Source organism: Hyla sarda, chromosome 2, assembly GCF_029499605.1.
Source record: "Hyla sarda isolate aHylSar1 chromosome 2, aHylSar1.hap1, whole genome shotgun sequence".
Taxonomy (NCBI): domain Eukaryota; kingdom Metazoa; phylum Chordata; class Amphibia; order Anura; family Hylidae; genus Hyla; species Hyla sarda.
In genome coordinates, this window is record NC_079190.1 from 63,288,470 (window position 1) to 63,308,005 (window position 19,536).

The window sequence follows — 19,536 nt, forward strand, 5'->3', positions numbered from 1 at the left end:
TCATACTGGAAAATTGGGGTTAATCTATTAATGATCATGATTATTATTACTGTCTAGGTCTTGGCCATCACGAAGATTGTCAGCTGAGTCATTCTTCTATTCATTGAGAAAACCATCCAACCATCCACTAGAAAACCATCCAATATAAAAGCAAGTAACAGAGAACATAAACCATGGTCAAACAATAGATCCATTTCATGCAAGGTTTATACAATAAACTGTGGTCATGTTACTGTAGCAAAAATAACTAAGTGGAACAAAAGAAAAATTTTACTAAATTGTAACTATGTTACTGTTATTACATCATATTAGGTTTTAGTTAGATTTTATTGTGTACTCAAGCTAATATAAACACAGTTGAGCTTATCTAGATGCATACAATGATATTGGCTTCAAATTAAAAGTTGCTACTAGATTCCCTGATGCCAGTTATTGCAACAAACAAACCCAATGAGAAATATCTAACAATTGCTATGTTAAGAGACTATAGTGGCCAAAATGCTCAAATGCCAAAAAAGAAAAATGCCAGTAAGCGAATCATACATTTAATTTCAAAAGTAAATGACTTTTTAGAGCAAATTTCTTCTGGTGATCATATTAACAAGAATATCGAGGACCTTGAAAAAGGCTTTTGCTTGCCGAAATGCGTCGGTCTGATTTTACCCATTTTGTATCCCTACTATGTTATTAATGAAGAAATAAAGTGTTTGTATTTTACAATCACCAGTGTCCAGAAGTGCTGAGGATTCTATGCTCTACAGTGAGTGAAGTCTTGTTTCCAACAAGAATTAAGAGAATACCTGTGAACATTTCTAAAAATGGTATGTCGTGGTATGTATACATTCCTAAGAGAGGGATGATCACATACTTTTTTACGGTTTGTCAATCTGCCCAGCCCCCGTTCTGGAATTATTGGGAGTTTTATTTTCATTATGTCAGAAGGAAGCGATGGGCACCACTTCACTGCATAATTTTGCACGCCCCAGAAATCTGTCATATGGGGGGTGGGGGTGGGGGGAGGATTTCTGATCAGCCCAGCCTCGGAATCTATACATACCAGCACATTGCATGTTTTTTATTTTTTTTTAAATGACCAGAGGCCCTTTTTAATTTAATCTTTTAGGGTCTTAAAGAAGTCAAGCACTGACTTGCTGGAGAGCTTTCTCTGAGAGAAAAAGAGTAAGTTTTTCTCCTCCTCCTGAAGGAGAGTTACTTTGCATATTTTTATTCCAGATGAGCATTGAACAGCCTACAAGTTTCCAGACTCCAGTGTGGCAGTCTACCCAAGAAGATACACAAACCCCTATTAACCCCCCTTAGGAACACTTAGGAATTTGTAGGCGCCTACCTGAACTTGTAGAGGCAGGGGACTTGCTGCGCCGAGATGGTCCTGGACTTTTGGTTGCACTTCTACGTGGTATATTAGGAAGCTTGGTGTAAGAAGTAGATTTCACAACCCGACATTCTGGAAAATAAAAATTTCATTTTGAAATGGTGTGATCCAAGGTAAAAAGCCACATGTCAGAAAAGATATACATGTTTTGTTTGACAGAAGATAAAGAAATAAGTGGACATAGCATTTAGAAACATAGAAACTTAGAAACATAGAATGTGTCGATAAGAACCATTTGGCCCATCTAGTCTGCCCAATAATCTGAATACTATGAATAGTCCTGGGCCCTATCTTATATGAAGGATAGCCTTATGCTTTTCCCATGCATGTTTAAACTCCTTCACTGTATTTGCAGCGACCACTTCTGCAGGAAGTTTATCCATGCATCCACTACTCTCTCAGTAAAGTAATACTTCCTGATATTACTTTTAAACCTTTGCCCCTCTAATTTAAAACTATGTCCTCTTGTGGTAGTTTTTCTTCTTTTAAATATGCTCTCCTCCTTTACCATGTTGATTCCCTTTATGTATTTAAAAGTTTCTATCATATCCCCTCTGTCTCTTCTTTCTTCCAAGCTATACATGTTAAGGTCCTTTAACCTTTCCTGGTACGTTTTATCCTGCAATCCATGTACTAGTTTAGTAGCTCTTCTTTGAACTCTCTCTAGAGTATCTATATCCTTCTGGAGATTCAGCCTCCAATACTGCGCACAATACTCCAATTGAGGTCTCACCAGTGTTCTGTACAGCGGCATGAGCACTTCTCTCTTTCTACTTTCCTTTACCTCTCCCTATACATCCAAGCATTCTGCCAGTGTTTCCTGCTGCTCTATTACATTGTCTTCCTACCTTTAAGTCTTCTGAAATAATTACTCCTAAATCCCTCTCCTCAGATACTGAGGTCAGGGCTGTGTCAAATATTCTATATTCTGCCTGAGGGTTTTTACGCCCCAGGTGCATTATCTTGCACTTATCCACATAAAATTTCAGTTGCCAGAGTCCTGACCATTCTTCTAGTTTGCCTAAATCCTTTTCCATTTGGCGGATCCCTCCAGGAACATCAACCCTGTTACATATCTTTGTGTCATCAGCAAAAAGACATACCTTACCATCGAGACCTTCTGTAATATCGCTAATGAAGATATTAAACAATATTGGTCCCAGTACAGATCCCTGAGGTCCCCACTGGTGACAAGACCTTGCTCTGAATATTCTCCTTTGACTACAACCCTCTGTTGTCTGTTACTCAGCCACTGCCTAATTCACTCAACAATATTGGAGTCCAAGCTCAATGACTGCAGTTTATTGATAAGTCTTCTATGTGGCACAGTGTCAAAAGCCTTACTAAAATCTAGATATGCGATGTCTACTGCCCCTCCGCCATCTATTATTTTAGTCACCCAGAAGGAGGCTCAGAGTTAATTTCTAGATATTTCTAATGATTTCACTCCCTGGAACCACAAATAAGACTGCTTTCCAACATGTGACATGTATACATCAGCATTTGGACAAAATGGAATACTAAAATACTGATGTCTACTGGCATGTACGGGTAGTAGGCCTATTGACTTTAAAGGCCAAAATGAAGTCAACCAGATAGGGCCATTTCCTGTATGTACGGTATACATTTATGTTGCGTGATGTGATGCTTAATAAACTCGGGGACTGAAAAAAGTATAGACACTGTGTTAGGACCATTAAAGTAAATAAGTCAGAAAAACCCTTGATATGCTTTCACTGGGACAATAGTAACATCTTCTATCAATTGGTACAGGAATATAAGGTGGATAGACATAGTTGATGATCTTAACCTAACCAGTCAAGTCAATCTAAGTCAACCATATCCTAAAGCAACCAACCCCATTGACTAAACACAGAGCCGTAATATCTATTTTAAGAATAATTTTACTAATACATATTAATAAGAATACAAATATAAAAATCTATCAAATACAATTCATCGCGGCACATACAACGCACTATGGGAAATGGAAAATGAAAAGACCTTTAAATTGCAAAGTTATCTTGATTGGGTTTTTATCTGATGATGGGTTCCATTCTACTGTCAATATCTGTAATCAAAGAAACCACAGTCCAGAGAATGTGCCCACTGCAGACTGTCATATTGCTCCCTGAAGAATGAATTAACATAAATTAATCAGAACATCTTAACTACACAGTTATTTAATTAGGGAAAATGTTAATCTAGTTCTGTCACCAAGTGAGGAGATGTAACAGTAGTGTCCTGATTTCTATAAAAGAGCCTGCCAGGATATGTCTTTCAGAAAACTTAGTTGATAAGGCTGTTTTACACAGTCAGATCACGATTAAGGGTGAGAAAACTATGTGGCCTCAAAGGACACAGTCTTTAATTTGTATAATGTTTGGCCCCAGTTGAATGGGTATTTAGAAGTGTGACTGCATGAGTGATTGTCCCAACCTTCTTGAATGGTCTGCTGTGAATGGCGGCTTCCAACTGGGTGACAGTCTCTACACTCACTAAGAGCACAGGGTGTCAGGGAGGGCAAACAGTCCAGGTCAGCAACACATTGACACAAAAAGGAACTAAAATCGGCAGACGGGATAAACTAGGGACAAGCCAGAAAGTCCAATCCTAGAGGGGAGCATAGTACAAAAACAGAAACAGAGTCAGGAAGCAAGGGTCAAACCAGGAGGGCTGTGCAGTACAAAATTAGCAGGCATGATAATGTTCAGGAAACAGGCAAAGGTCAGGTCATGGCAGGTCAGATCAGGAAAACCGGGAATAATCCAGGGGTCAGGGACGTTGGTGACTGGTAGGAACTCCAATAAAGGAAGAGGTTAATGTGTGTGTTTTTAACTTTTTTTTACACTTTTAGTCCCCTTAGGGGACTATTAGGAGGAATCATTTGATTCCTCATACAGATCAATGTGGTTCCATAGAACCACATTGATCTGTCTGCTCTGCGATCAATTGATAAAGCCTGGTCCTGCCATTAATTAATTAATTAACTATTAATTAATTAATTAACATTAATGCCATTAATGTTGGCTATAAATGCCGGCCCCCAGCTACAGGAATAAGCTTGGGGCAGCCGGTATGACACGGGCTCTAGTTGGGAGCCCGCGCCATACCCGGTTAACAGCACATGGGCGAGTATAGACGTCCATGGTTGTTAACCGGTTAAAGTCTTCAAAAGCAAAATTACTTTGAAGTATTCAGATGTCCGTTTAAAGAGTACTTGTCACCAAAAAAAACTTTTAATATAGTGTTCCTTGTGTAATTAGCAGACACTTTCCCATTTCATATGTGTTTGTTACCCAGAGAGCACCAGCTAACCGGGTGACCTGCAGTTTGACCTATGGGCTTCTGGCTCAGCCCCCCTTTATAAGAGGGGGATCCATTACAATCTCTCTCTTAGATCCTAAGGCACAGTAAAGACCAATCGTCTCAGAGCTAGTGTCCAGCACATCTGGAGGCCTCAAGCCTAACCTACAGCCACATGCCAGTAAGTCAAGTCATCTATGTCTGCTGTCACTACCTACAGTCAAGTCAAGTCTATTATAGTCAGCGTGGCTGAGTTGAAATCTGTCCAAACACTGCAAGTCCCAGCAAGCTGTAGGTCCCCTTTGTGTTACTTGCCACCTCTCTGGGATCCTGGCCTAGCTATAAAGACTGTTACCATCTGTCTACCTCAGTAAAGCTACCGTTAACCCTAACCTGGTCTTGGACTATTATTGCCCTGCCTAACCTAGGGATAGTGGTGCTACCATTTGGGTGATTACCGGGAAAACCATGCCCTGGCATCACATTTAGGGGTTAATAACACCTGCCCCTGGGCTACAACATCTGCCCTATACACCTCACCTTAACACCCTGTGGCTCACCATATATAGAGGCAAGATGTGCCCCATATAGTTGTTGTAGGCCCCTCTTTACTAATAGTTTCCCCCCCATATAGTTGTAGGCCTCTCTGAAAGGGGCCCGGGCCTACCACAACTATGGGGACAACTATTAACAGAGGGGCCTACCCAAACTATATGGAGCACCCTATTTAGTTTGGGTAGGCCCCTCTGTTAATAGTTACTTCCATAAAGTTTGGGTAGGCCCCTCTGTTAATAGTTGCTCCCATATAGTTGTTGTAGGCCCGGGCCCCTCTCAGAGAGGCCTATAACTATCTGGGGAGAAACTACTAACAAAGGGGCCAACCCAATCTATATGAAACACATACCCTTAAACAGGGGTCAAGTCCTGGGGAAAAAGTGTGGGAACTCATCCAAGATTTCTACTTAAAGGGGTACTCCCCCCTAGAATTCTTATCCCCTATCCAAGTGAAAGGGGATATGATGTCTGATCGCAGGGGTCCCGCCACTGGGGACCCCCACAATTTCCCTGCTGCACCTGGCATTCGTTTAGAGCATTGGGCGTCACGGCCACAGCCCCTCAATGCAAGTCTATGGGAGGGGGCATAACGGCCATCACGCCCCCTCCCATAGACTTGCATTGAAGGGGCATGGTCGTGATGTCACGAGCCTCTGCCCCCCTTCGCCAGTCATTCGGCATGGAGCGAAGTTCACTCCATGCACTGGATGTCTGGGGTGTTACAGCCGAGATCGCGGGGGTCCCCTGCGTTCAGACATCTTATCCCCTATCCTTTGGATAGGGGATACGATGTCTAGGGGTGGAATACCCCTTTAAGAGCTGGTCCTGCAGGACTCCTACTAATGGGAACTGCGTTCATGCTGTGGAAAAAGTGCAGGAACTCAGTTCCCATGAGTTACTTCAGGACTTGAGCCCTGCCCTTAAACCCCTCTATATAGCTTTTATTGCATAACCCCTTAAGAAACATGAAGTAAAAGTGTGGCGCCCATGGCGGTCCTACCTGGCCTCTATAAAGAACTGATTTCACGTACCCCCCCAAGAGCACTAGATCATTTATTTCCCCCCCCAAACAATCCTCCTTACCCGCCTTCCCCAACGTGATACCCCCTCAACCTTTCTGTCTTCTTCTAAACGTTACGTCCCTAAGTGATAGTCTTTCCTGTCTGCCCATCCCACGTTCCCCCTCTTCTTCTCTCACTATTCTTCACTTCTCCCACCTTTCTCTTCTTTCCTAACCATTATTCATTCCCTTCCTTCTTCCACCACTCACTTTCTTAGGGCCCTCTTGACAGAGGGGCCGGTAGGCCTCCCAATAGGGGGACTCCAATGTAATAGAACACCCCTATCGCTGATCTTGATTGTAGTAAGTGGTTGACATGTGGTCCTCCAGATTCAAAATGTATTCATAGTTATGCTTAACTGTTTCTCTCATAGGATCGGGGTCCACATAGACTCTCAGTAATGTTATTTCACCTTCTCGCTGCTGATGTCATCTAGATTTGACATTGGCCTGCGAGCCGCTCAGTTTACTTTGTCTGTTTTGTTCTACCCTATTGAAGTATGTAGAAGTCGTGACTGTACTCAATCAGACCACAATGCTTGTCATTTGTTTGCTATAATAAAAACTAAATAAAGATTTGATAAAAAAAAAAAAAGAAACATGACGTAAGCATACGCCCTGCAACCGCTTCTGCAGTTTGAAGCGTGCTCAGCTCCTTCATACCCAATGGGTCCAGGCTGCTATTAGTAGCTGGGACCCATGGCTATTGGCTGACATCGCAGATCGGGCTGATGTTTGGTATTAACCCTTTAGATGCCTAAATGGGATGAGATTTAGCTCCAGCTGGCTGATCAGATGGTGGAAGGGCCCTTAACTGCCTCTTTGCCGCCCATTCTGGGTTCCTTTAGTGCAGAAAGCCATGGCAGGCTGCACTAATGGAGCGCCAATAACACTGATTTTTATAGGATACATGTAATAGTTTCCTATCGGAAAAAAATTATTGTAAAAAAAGTTTTAAAATAATTATTGTGAATAAGCCCCTTCCAAATAAAATTGGACCGTCCCCCTTTTCCCCTTTTTCAAATAAAATTATGTAAACAAAAATATATGTGGTATCACCACGTGCGTAAATGTCCAAACTATTAAAATATTAGGTTACTTAAACCGCATGGTCGATGGCGTACATGGAAAAAAAACACTAAAGTCCAAAACTGCACATTTTTGGTCACTTCATATACCAAATTTTTTTAATAAAAAACAATCAAAAAGTCTCATCAGAATAAAAATGGTACCGACAGAAACTACAGATCACGGCACAAAGAAATAAAAAAAATTGCCCTCATACAGCACCATTTTAACGGAAACGTGCCACAGTAGGGGGGGGGGGGGGAGGTCAGGCCTTTAGCTGTGTAAGGGGCCGCAAAATTCCTGATGTCAGCCCTGCTGGTGCCTAAGGGGGCCCCAAAGCACATCTGCCCCATAAGAGTCCAGTACTATAATTAGCATATGGGGCCCTGTTGCAGATTTTGCATCGGGCCGAAAGGCTACAAGCTACGACTCTGATGGGATCCCTAACTTCACCTACATGCATGTCACAAAGGAGAACAGCAACATTATAGGTGGCATGTGATGGTGGGAGGCTGCACTAAATTCCAGGAGTAGAGAAGAGCTAGAAACTGGTTTATGACATGCTGTAGCTTAACAACCTATTAAAATCAGGTGTGTGGTCATTTCTAGTGACCTGCACAAAGTTATATGCTGCTTGCTTGTACGTGAAATTGTATGAAACTATTCGATATGCTAAATTATTTAGGTGTTTATAAATAACATCATTAGAGTAATCAAACATCATCACACGAAGCTTCAGTCCTGTAATTCTGGGCACACTGCACTGCGCCTGCGTCACTGGTGGGAAATTGTTAATCAAAATAGTTACATACATTACTGCGAGGTGACAAATATCTGTAATTAGATGCAGATCTGTACAGTGTAATGCAATGCTTCTCGAGAATGGGGAGTCTGAAAGCCGAGTCACCACCTTGAAGTCTTTGGTATGCTCCTTAAACCATTCCTGTACAATTTTTGCAGGGTGGTCAGGGCATTATCCTGCGGAAAGAGTTTAAAAGGGAATACCAGTACACTGTTATATGGTCTGTTACAATGTTATGGTAGGTGGTACTGTACATGTCAAAATAACATCCACATGAATGCAAGGACTGGCTGTGAAGCCAGATAGAAATCATGTGGTGTTTGTTTTCCAGGAGGGTGGGGGCTACTCTCAGTGAGGGCTTTGCAGAAAGACAAGGTGGATCTGAGAATGACGTCTTTCTCTCACTCCCTGCATGTAAGAGACAGCTGAAAGAGGGAAACTGCTCTATATAAGCTAATGAATGGTATTTAGACACATAAATAGGTTGGTCAGAGGGAAAGAATGGGCTATGGTTTTAGTTCACCGGAGTACCCCTTTAATTTTAATCAGAGCAGGTCATCTGCTTCCATTGCTCCTTGGTCCAGTTTTGAAGGATAAGTCCAGTCTAAAAAAAAACTTATCCCCAATCCACAGGAAAGGGGATAAGTTTTAGATTGCGGGAGTCCGACCGGTGGGACCCCTCGCAATCTCCTGCCCGATGCCCCAACTCTCCACATGAATGAAGTGTGAGGACCACTGCACGAAGCACTGGCCAAAACCCACTTCCATACATGTCTATGTGAGAGCAGGAGATACAATGTACGGAGAGTGTAGACACCGCTCACGAGATCACAGGGGGTCCCAACAGTTGGACCCCTGCAATCTGACACATCTGCGGATAGGGGATCATTTTTTTTTTAGACTTGACTACTCCTTTAATGCTCATGTGCCCACTGTGGATACTTTTGGCATCAGAAAGGGTTTAGCATGGATGCTGATCCATCTACAGCTATGCTGGCTTCTACTATCTATCAGAGCCAACATAAAATATTCAGCAATTTAATCTATGGTAGCTCTTTCATGAGATCAAACCAGACAGGCTAGCCTCGCACAAGCATCAAGGAGCCTTCCATGCACGTAACCCTGTGTCACTGGTATACCGATAGTCCTTCTTTGGACAATTTTTGGTAGATACCAACCATGGTTGATGTTTATGTATTATACTGTATTTAGTACCAATGTATTCTGCAAATATGTGCTGAGATTGTAATCATACACCTAAGTCTTTGTTACCAATGGGACTCAAACGCTCATTTCCCCTACCTTAGACATATGTAATTTGGTCTATTTTGGAAGGAAGCCATTAAAGGGGTTATCCAGGAAAAAAACTTTTTTTTATATATCAACTGGCTCCAGAAAGTTAAACAGATTTGTAAATTACTTCTACTAAAAAAATCTTAATCCTTTCAGTACTTATGAGCTTCTGAAGTTAAGGTTGTTCTTTTCTGTCTAAGTGATCTCTGATGACACATGTCTCGGGAAACACCCAGTTTAGAAGCAAACTCCCATAGCAAACATCTTCTAAACTGGGTGTTTCCCGAGACAGGTGTCATCAGAGATCACTTAGACCGAAAAGAACAACCTTAACTTCAGAAGCTCATAAGTACTGAAAGGATTAAGATTTTTTAATAGAAGTAATTTACAAATCTGTTTAACTTTCTGGAGCCAGTTGATATATAAAAAAAAAAGTTTTTTCCTGGAATACCCCTTTAACTCTATCAGTTTATTTCTGAAGTGTTAAAATCCAGGTGAGAACATATAATGTAAACTCCCCTGTAAACTGTGAACACCCCAAAACATTGCATTTCTGAGCCAAATCTACGAAAAGCAGACTTTTTCCGGACACCAGAATCAGGATTTCCAAGGCAGAAAAACTTGCTGAGGAAATTCCACCGTGTGAACAGTGCAGCAGAATCCCATTGAAATCAATGGGACCCTGCTGGAGCGGAATTTCCTGCGCAATTCCGCATGGACATTCTGCCATGTGATCAGACTCTTAGATAGTTGCAATGGTATGCAAAGTCTCAGTCAGCTTACGGCAAACTCAATCTTTTCAACATTACATAAACAGTCAATGCTTCCATTACCTACAGCAGTGGTTTCCAAACTGTGGCCCTCCAGATGCTGCAAAACTACAATTCCCAGCATGCCCGGACAGCCGTTGGCTGTCCGGGCATGCTGGGAGTTGTAGTTTTGCCACAGTCTGGGGACCACTAACCTACAGAATATTTCCTTGTGAAATTTACCTTTCATGAAGCACTTTATTTGTCCTACGCAGGACTGTGGAAAGTTTATATGAGTGATCATCATACTTTCGGCTTTTGTAATCTTAGTCTTTCATCTTTTTTATATGGCTTTCCTTGGTAAATCAGCAAAGAGCCGCACTGTGACTAAGGGAGGAGTATTGGAGGAGTATCGGTCAGTTCTGTCATATATCCTTTAGGCTAAAGAGACAACAGCCTTTGATGCAGCCAGAACAGGGAATATAATGCCGGAACTGACATTTATGATCGTCTCCTCATAGTTTATAAATAGTGAAGGTCCTGGCCTATGTGAGACGTCACTGAGGGACCAACAGACTTTCACATAGTACAGACATGATTTTGGGAGAAAAAAGGTTCTCTAACTATGACTGACTGAGAAGAATGATATAGGTGGTTAGGATGCTATGACTAAGAAACATTCCCCCCCCCCCTCCAATAATTGACCATGGCAGCTTCTTGTCCCTTCACATATGGATCCGGAAACATTGGTGCTTTACTTAAAAGAACATTATGAGGGAGATTTATCAAAATCAAAAAAGAATTTCCTCTGTAGTATTCAGCAGCTAATAAGTACTGGATTAAGATATTTTTACAGAAGTAATTTACAAATCTGTTTAACTTTCTGGCACCAGTTGATTTAAAAAAAAAAAAAAAAAAAGTTTTCCACCGGAGTACCCCTTTAAGGCGAGCCCTCGGACATGGTTATGGGCACAAATCAACCGCTTTTGTTAAAGCGTACCCGTCAGATCACTCAAAAAAAAAAAAACTTTTATATGTTACTCAGTATCTCATCCTGATCATGTACATGTGCTTTGTATGTGTCTGTGACCTACATTTCTCTCAGAATTAGCTTTATTTCTGAAATACCTTAATTTTATCTATGAGAAGCAGGGAGGCTGGTACTTACTGTGATAACCACTCCCCCTCCTCCTCAGTCCAGTGCTTCCCAACCAGGGTGCCTCCAGCTGTTGCAAAACTACAGCTCCCAGCATGCCCACACATCATTTGGCTGTGCAGGCATGCTGGGAGTTTTAGTTTTGAAACAGCTGATGGATATGATTGTAGTCCCCCTTTATCTCTCTCACACACACACACATACACACACAGGCTTCATATATTCTTACACATACACACACAGGCTTCTTATATTCTTACACATACACATTAGATAGACACACTGATATACACACATACACATATATACAGATACATATAAATCCACACACACACACACACACACACACACACATACACACACAGGCTTCTTATATTCTTACACATACACATTAGATAGACACACTGATATACACACATACACATATATACACATACATATAAATCCACACACACACACACACACACACACACAGGCTTCATATATTCTTACACATACACATTAGATAGACACACTGATATACACACATACACATATATCCACACACACATACATATATATCCACACACACACACATACATGCTTGGACACTTACTTTTTCGTCTGTAATGCATGCTTCTGCCTCTCTCATTGATGTCTGCTGTGTGAGATCCCGGCCAGCAGTCTTCCTGCCCCTCCCCCTCCCCTCTCTTCACATGAGTCTCTGCAGTGTGTACAGCCCCTCTCCCCTCCAAAACGTCCCGGAGTCCAGGACGAAGCACTGTTCACAGAAGCACTGAATGCATTCCAGGAGGCAGAGGGGGGCAGTTCTTTGACTGGCTTTTTCAGTATGAAACACTGAAAATTTTCTAATGAAAGCAATTGCAAAAACCTATTGTTTTTGCATGCTTTACAACATATCAAAAGTTTTTATATCTGACAGTGCCTATTTAAGGTTATGTTTTCCATTCAGGTATGTGAAACGTTTGTGACACGAGCATGAGTGTGAAGCCCCGAGCACAAGTCTGTAGTATGTTCAGCACTTGGACAGTTCCACATTTACATTGCAGACTGCTGGTTACTTGTAGCTGTAATTTTGTTTTAAGAGGATTTACATTTAACAGAAATTTTCAGATTTTAATGCTCTTTTAAAAGATGTTTTTTTTCACAGACATAAGGTCATCTCGCTTCCGCTGTCAGCGCACTGGCTTAGTGGATTAGTGAATGGCATTCACAGTATGTGGTTTAAATGATCTTTATCTGGAACTGACGTCGTTTAGAAAAAAAAAAGCTAATGGTAAGAAGTATCACAAGGTGGTTTTACATAGAAGCAAAAACAGAAATAATGGTCCTATAGTGCAACACCACCGTAAAAGTACGGTCATATCTCATGGATGGAAGGAAGATAAATTATCATCAATAATTCCTGTAACCTCATTCACATGTTCTAGAAAAAACATCTGGGGTGTATTTTTGCCTGCCCTTTGGAAAAATAATAATAATAAGTGTGTACATTATTTCCCAAAAATCTGCATAGAACAGCATGGTGTACACATTATTTTCATTAATTCTGCATGGAAAAGCATGGTGTGCACATAATTTCCCAAAAATATGCACGGAAAAGAAAGGTGTACACATTGGGGTTTATTTACATAATCTTTTTTCTAAGGTTTTGCGCTCAAATTTTACAGACCCTCCATTTTACAAGAAAGGGGAGAAAGGGGGCATGTCCCGACAAAAGGGGCGTGTCCTCGACAGTTTTGAAAAATCCCAACATATTTACTAAGGTATCCACATAAAATGTGGTGGATTTGAGCTCTGAAAAACCCGACAGATCAGAGCATGTGTAAAAATAAGTAAAACGTAGGGAAAAGTGCAAAATTTGTAAATACCTTGGACAAATACTGTACCTGTTGGGAATCAAAACCCCACAAAGAAAACAATTCTCCACTCAGTAAATAAACCCAATTATTTATATTGATTTTGCATGTATAGCCATAGTGTGCACATTATTTCCAAAAATCCTACATGGAAAAGCAAAGTGTGTACATTGGGGGGTATTCATGAAAAGTGGTGTAGGTGCACGTCTTTTTACTCCATAAATTTATGTGGTGGAAACTGTGTAGCTGCACTAAATTTATGACATGGCGGAGGGCATGTGATTAAACATGGTGCTGATCAACTTTCTTACTTCAGTACTTCACTTTGTATGGTGTGCGACTTTTTGAAGGGGTTATCCAGGAAAAAAACTTTATATAAATGTATATATATCAACTGGCTCCAGAAAGTTAAACAGATTTGTAAATTATTTCTATTAAAAATCTTAATCCTTTCAGTACTTATGAGCTGATGAAGTTGAGTTGTTCTTTTCTGTCTAAGTGCTCTCTGATGACACCTGTCTCGGGAACTGTCCAGAGTAGAAGCAAATCCCCATAGCAAACCTCTTCTGCTCTGTGCAGTTCCCGAGACAAGCAGAGATGTCAGCAGAGAGCACTGTTGCCAGAGAGAAAACAACAACTCAACTTCAGCAGCTGATAATCATTGAAAGGATTAATAAGATTTTTTAAGCTTCCTGGAGCCAGTTGATATATAAAAAAAAAAAGTTTTTTCCTGGAATACCCCTTCAATAACGCTGTCCAGTCAGTTTGTAAGCAGAGTCAGGACTGGTGTAGATCTGTACCTCAGTCAGCGCAGCTGCGACAAAAGACGTTACAGATAAAAGAAAGTTGCACATCATAAATTCCTGACCACTGCATGATGTCAAGTGAAATCAAGACATGGGGGAGATTTATCAAAACCTGTTCAGAGGAAGAGCGGTGAAGTTGCCCATAGCAACCAATCAGATCGCTTCTTTCATTTTTAAAGAGACCTGTGAAAAAATGAAAGAAGCAATCTGATTGGTTGCTATGGGCAACTGCACTGCTCTTCCTTTTCTCAGGTTTTGATAAATGTCCCCCAGTATGTTATTATTTTTTTTTTTAAGTCTTCTAAAGTAAAAGTCACAATGAAAAGTCTCTAAAAAGCATGTGAGACAAACTGTGTGACAAATTTACCCCACTAAACCAGGGTAAAACCAATGATAACTTCCCCCTATTATTTCCAAAAATCCTTTGTGGAAAAGCATGGCGTGCACATTTATTCCATTAATTCTGCATAGAAAAGCATGGTGTGCACATTGGGGGAGATTTATCAAAACCTGTGCAGAGTAAAAGTTGCCCAGTTGCCCATAGCAACCAATCAGATCGCTTCTTTCATTTTCAAAAGGGCCTGTGGAAAATGAAAGAAGCAATCTGATTGGTTGCTATGGGCAACTGGGCAACTTTTCCTTTGCACAGCTTTTGATAAATCTCCCCCATTATTTCTATTACGTTAATTCTGCATGGTAAAGCCACGGATTATCCCAATTGCATGACAACAAGGCTAATGTGTGTGCAGATCTAAAGTATATTAATAGTATTTTTGTGGTAGAAATCCAAATGTTCGTCCTGTATTTCTCTCTCAGAACTACCTGTGAAATCCAACTCAGATTTGCTAACCACATTTTAAAGGAGTTCTCCAGGATTGGGTGTCTTTTGCTCAGGATAAACCATCAATATCCAATAACTGGGCCCAAGTCTTTTAGGGAGATTTTTCAAAAACCTGTCCAGAGGAAAAGTAGCTGAGTTGCCCATAGCAACCAATCAGGTTGCTTCTTTCACTTTTGAAAAGGCCTCTGAAAAATGAAAGAAGCCATCTGATTGGTTGCTATGGGCAACTCAGGAACTTCTCCTCTGGACAGGTTTTGATGGATGGAGTGGATGGAGTGGTAACTCATGCATTCACTATGTATGGATCTGATTGGTTGCTATGGGCAACTCAGGAACTTCTCCTCTGGACAGGTTTTGATGGATGGAGTGGATGGAGTGGTAACTCATGCATTCACTATGTATGGATCTGATTGGTTGCTATGGGCAACTCAGGAACTTCTCCTCTGGACAGGTTTTGATGGATGGAGTGGATGGAGTGGTAAGTCATGCATTCACTATGTATGGATCTGCTGGAGATAGCCAAGTACGGGCCCTGTTCTCGTGATCACAGGTGATAAGTGTAGCAGCTCGCGTTGTCAACCATAGATCTGTGCAGATCCTTCTCAGTACGGCCATCCTGTGGGGGGAGGGGGAAGATAGGAGAATGGAGTGCCAGTGCTTTTCTACCAATTTTAGGGAAGGAGGCAGTGGCGTAAGTTGAAGATGCTGGGTCTCAATGCAAAAACTGTCACAGGGCCCCCAGCTGCAATACTTAAGCACTCGTCCACGACTATAGGAAAGAGTGACATTATGGACCTCTTAGGCTCCTGGGCTTGCATCCTCTATAGTTCAGAAGTCAGACACCCAGGACCTAACAATTAGTGTTGCTCGCGAATATTCGCAATGCAAATTTTATTCGCGAATATCGCATATTCGCAAATTCGTGAATTTAGCACTATATATTCGCAATTACAAATATTCATTTTTTTTTTTTCACAGTACACATCACAGTGATCATCCCTCTCTGCTTCCAGCTTGTGTGGTGTAAAGAAAGCTCTAATACTACTGTGTGAGACTGGCGTGCGAATTTTCGCATATGCAAAAATTTACATATGATAATTTTCATATATGCAATTTTTCGCAATATGCGAAAATAAAACGTGAATATTTGGAATATGCGAATTTAGCGAATATATATGACGAATATTCGTTCATATATTCGCAAAATATTGTGAATTCGAATATGGCCTATGCCGCTCAACAATACAATTATCACATATTCTGTGGACAGTTTCAAAATGCTCATGACTGGAATACTCCTATAAAAAGGCAATGGGGGAGAGTTATGAAAACCTGTGCAGAGGAAAAGTTGGCCAGTTGCCCATAGCAACCAATCAGATCTCTTCTTTCATTTTGCAGAGGCCTTGTCAAAAATATAAGAAGCGATCTGATTGGTTGCTCTGGGCAACTGGGCAACTTTTCCTCTGCACAGGTTTTCATAAATCTCCCCCAATATACAGTGGTCCCTCAAGTTACAATATTAATCGGTTCCAGGGCGACCATTGCATGTTGAAACCATTGTATGTTGAGACCATAACTCTATGGAAACCTGTTAATTGGTTCTAAAGGCCCAAAATGTCATCCAAAAATAGGAAATAGTGAGGATTAAAGAAAAATAAGTAGATACCTAATATAGATAAAGCAAATCCTTATATATATAAGTAATAAAGATCTGCTGGGAGCTGTAAATCACTGTCTATGTCAGTGTTTCCCAAGCAGGGAGCTTCCAGCTGTTGCAAAACTACAACTCCCAGCATGCCCGGACAGCCAAAGGCTGTCCGGGCATGCTGGGAGTTGTAGTTTTGCAACAGCTGGGAGCACCCTGCAGGGGAAACACTGGTCTATGTAGAGGACAGGAGCTTCTTCAGGTTCCTGTACAGTATACAGTGTCCTAAAAAAGTAACATGGAGCCCCCCTGGTGTCCAAAGGAGCAGGTAACCCTGGCACAGGTAAAAAGTAGTACAGAACATGTGATATCTCCCTGTACTGTAGGGGGCAGTACCAGACATCAGTCAGTGCATACGCTTCAGTAATACAGGTATTTTACCAGTGAATACCCATTCTGATTGGTCAGTTCTTCCAGCACTGACAGATATCACAGATCTGGACTGTCCGTAGCATTGTATGTTGAGTCTGGTTTCAACTTACAATGGTCCAGAAAAGACCGTTGTATGTTGAAACTATTGTATGTTGAGGCCATTGTAAGTTGAGGGATCACTGTATTATATATATTGCATCGTATGGGAGAGAATCATGAGATTTTGCTTCTGTATCTATTTCAGAAGTGTAAATAAAGATAATATCATTGTATAACAATCAGATGGAGCAGAGGAGCAGAATTCTGCCGTTCTGTAGAAAGCAATGTGTTTGTTTCCCCTTCACAATGATAGGCACGTCTGACTCACGCAAGGCGACTAACAACAAGCTTGCTGCAGGCTGCTGATAAGAGATGTTAGTCAGCTCCGTGAAATGTGTGATTTATAATCCACATCTTATCACTAGATGTACTTTTTCAGGATATCACATAGATGGGTCAGTGTTCCAAAGGTTCATTAAAAAAAAACCATGCATCTGTATTAACAATGGTATGGAAGGTGTTGTCTGGCTCTGTCGGGACCAAAAGAGACCATGGAAGACCCATTCATTCAGTGGGTACTATGCAGTATTTCTATTTATTTCAAAGTTTCATATATAATACAGAAAAGGGAATTTACCTAAAAATAGCTAAAGACACAAAAAGTATACATGTTTAGTAAGAAAAGGTGTGGGCTGAACATTAACAAAAACATGTCGAAAAACCAAAATGTTGATGCAAATATTAGCACAAGCCCAACTAAGAAAGGTGAACAGTGAAAACCATATGCCAGGGCAATGCCCCCAGGGAAGGATAAAGGGGAACAAAGAGGTAAGGCAGACATGACTAACATGGGTGGGGGGGGGGGGGGGGGGGGAAACAAGGGAAGAAAGAGAAAATACAACATATTTCAAGGGCGAATATATGAGCAAGAAGCGGCTTCCAAATAGGTAATCGCCAGCTGCCATGTCGCCTCGAACTATGCCTGAGAAGACTGGTTTATCTATTGTTGGTCATGATCCATCAGAGCTTATTCTTCACTACGTCCAACAGAATAGATTGGGTCTTCCGGCTCCAAGAAATGGCCTCAGGCAGAAAATAAAATAGATCAATTTCTTCCTGCCCTGGGCACCTCTGGAATCAGAGCATTCAAAAGTGCCTGTTCTAGCTTTTTTTGAAGGGCAATATCCGTAACAAAGAATATAAGATGATAGCTTCTGCTCTAGAATCTACAAACAGGCAGATATTCTCACCAGACATGGAATATAGTCCTTTTTTTGTTACATGTCCTAAACCAAAACAGCAACACAGAGGAGAGATTTCTTGGGGAGAAGTACTTTCCAAGCCGCCTCTAACAGGCATACGTTAATAGAAAGCTGCACGGTCGTAAACACCATCATAGCCCATTTAGAAAGCTCAAAGGGCTTTCTTAGAGCTTCCCAGGAGAGACCTTGAGTTCACCGTAGATTGCTGAGATGAAGCCTCTACTACCTTGAGAATTCACCATAAAGATTCAAAGCACGATCTACAAGTAATATTATTGTTGTCCCACTTAAGACTATTAATAAAGTGAGATATTTGCTGATAGCAAAAGTGTTCTGAGTCCGGAAGCTTGTGGGAACACGACAAGTCTCTAGTCTATATATAAAATCACCAATTCACAAGAAGTCCCTTTATTCACCAGTCAAACTATGCTGAAGGCACTGGACTGGGAGGATAAGCAGGGTTTTGCATAAGAGGGGCTGCAAGCGAGTGGGGGGGGGATTGAAGGAGAAAATTAGTGCTGAGACTGTCCCAGGGAAGAGAACATTTGGGGGAGATTTATGAAAACCTATCCAGAGGAAATGTTGCTGAGTTGCCCATAGCAACCAATCAGATCGCTTCTTTCATTTTTGAAAAGACCTCTGAAAAATGGAAGAAGCGATCTGATTGGTTGCTATGGGCAACTCAGCAACATTCCCTTGGGACAGGTTTGGATAAATCTCTCCCATGATATCTACCATTCGGGGAGTAGGGAGGCCAGCATACATATTAGATGGTCAGCAGGTCTCGACAAAATTTGTGGGTTCAGCCATCACAAGTCTAATGTCTATGGCCAACTTCAGTAAACTGTAATGAGGGAAGATGCTTTCAGCTTTAGGACTTTGTGAAACAAACTGTTACTGCTGTTTACATCTAAAGTTTTACAGGTAAAATGGCATTGCACCTTCTCCTCATTTCACTGTGTCTGGTTATCTGCATGCACCCACAACACCATGGGCATCCCAACCAACATCAACAGCAGTATAAGAGGGACGTGCTCTGAGAGTCCAGCCTTAGTACACTCATGTGTAGCACTGACAAAGCTGTGTGCATCTAGGGTCGGGTTACATGGAACTGCCACACAATTTGCAACCCTGGGTCGACAGAGTTAGATGAGATTAAAGGGTAAATTAAAACTGCTCGGGGTAGCAGAATTAAATAATAAAATAAGTACTTACCTGCTGCCAATTCCCTGCCAGTGCCATCCTGCTAATAGCTTCCTGTTCTCACAGG

The 19,536-nt window shown here is 41.4% G+C and overlaps 1 protein-coding gene across 4 annotated transcripts in view; it reads right to left on the reverse strand.

The window, feature by feature from the left end:
• The window catches only part of DCLK1 (doublecortin like kinase 1), a 408,196-nt gene that overhangs the window by 186,609 nt on the left and 202,051 nt on the right, over positions 1–19,536 (reverse strand). For all 4 annotated transcript variants that reach the window (XM_056561920.1, XM_056561919.1, XM_056561918.1 and 1 more), the window contains exon 5: positions 1,349–1,465. In XM_056561920.1, coding sequence (XP_056417895.1) covers positions 1,349–1,465 — 117 coding nt within the window. The remainder of the gene's footprint in view (positions 1–1,348; positions 1,466–19,536) is intronic.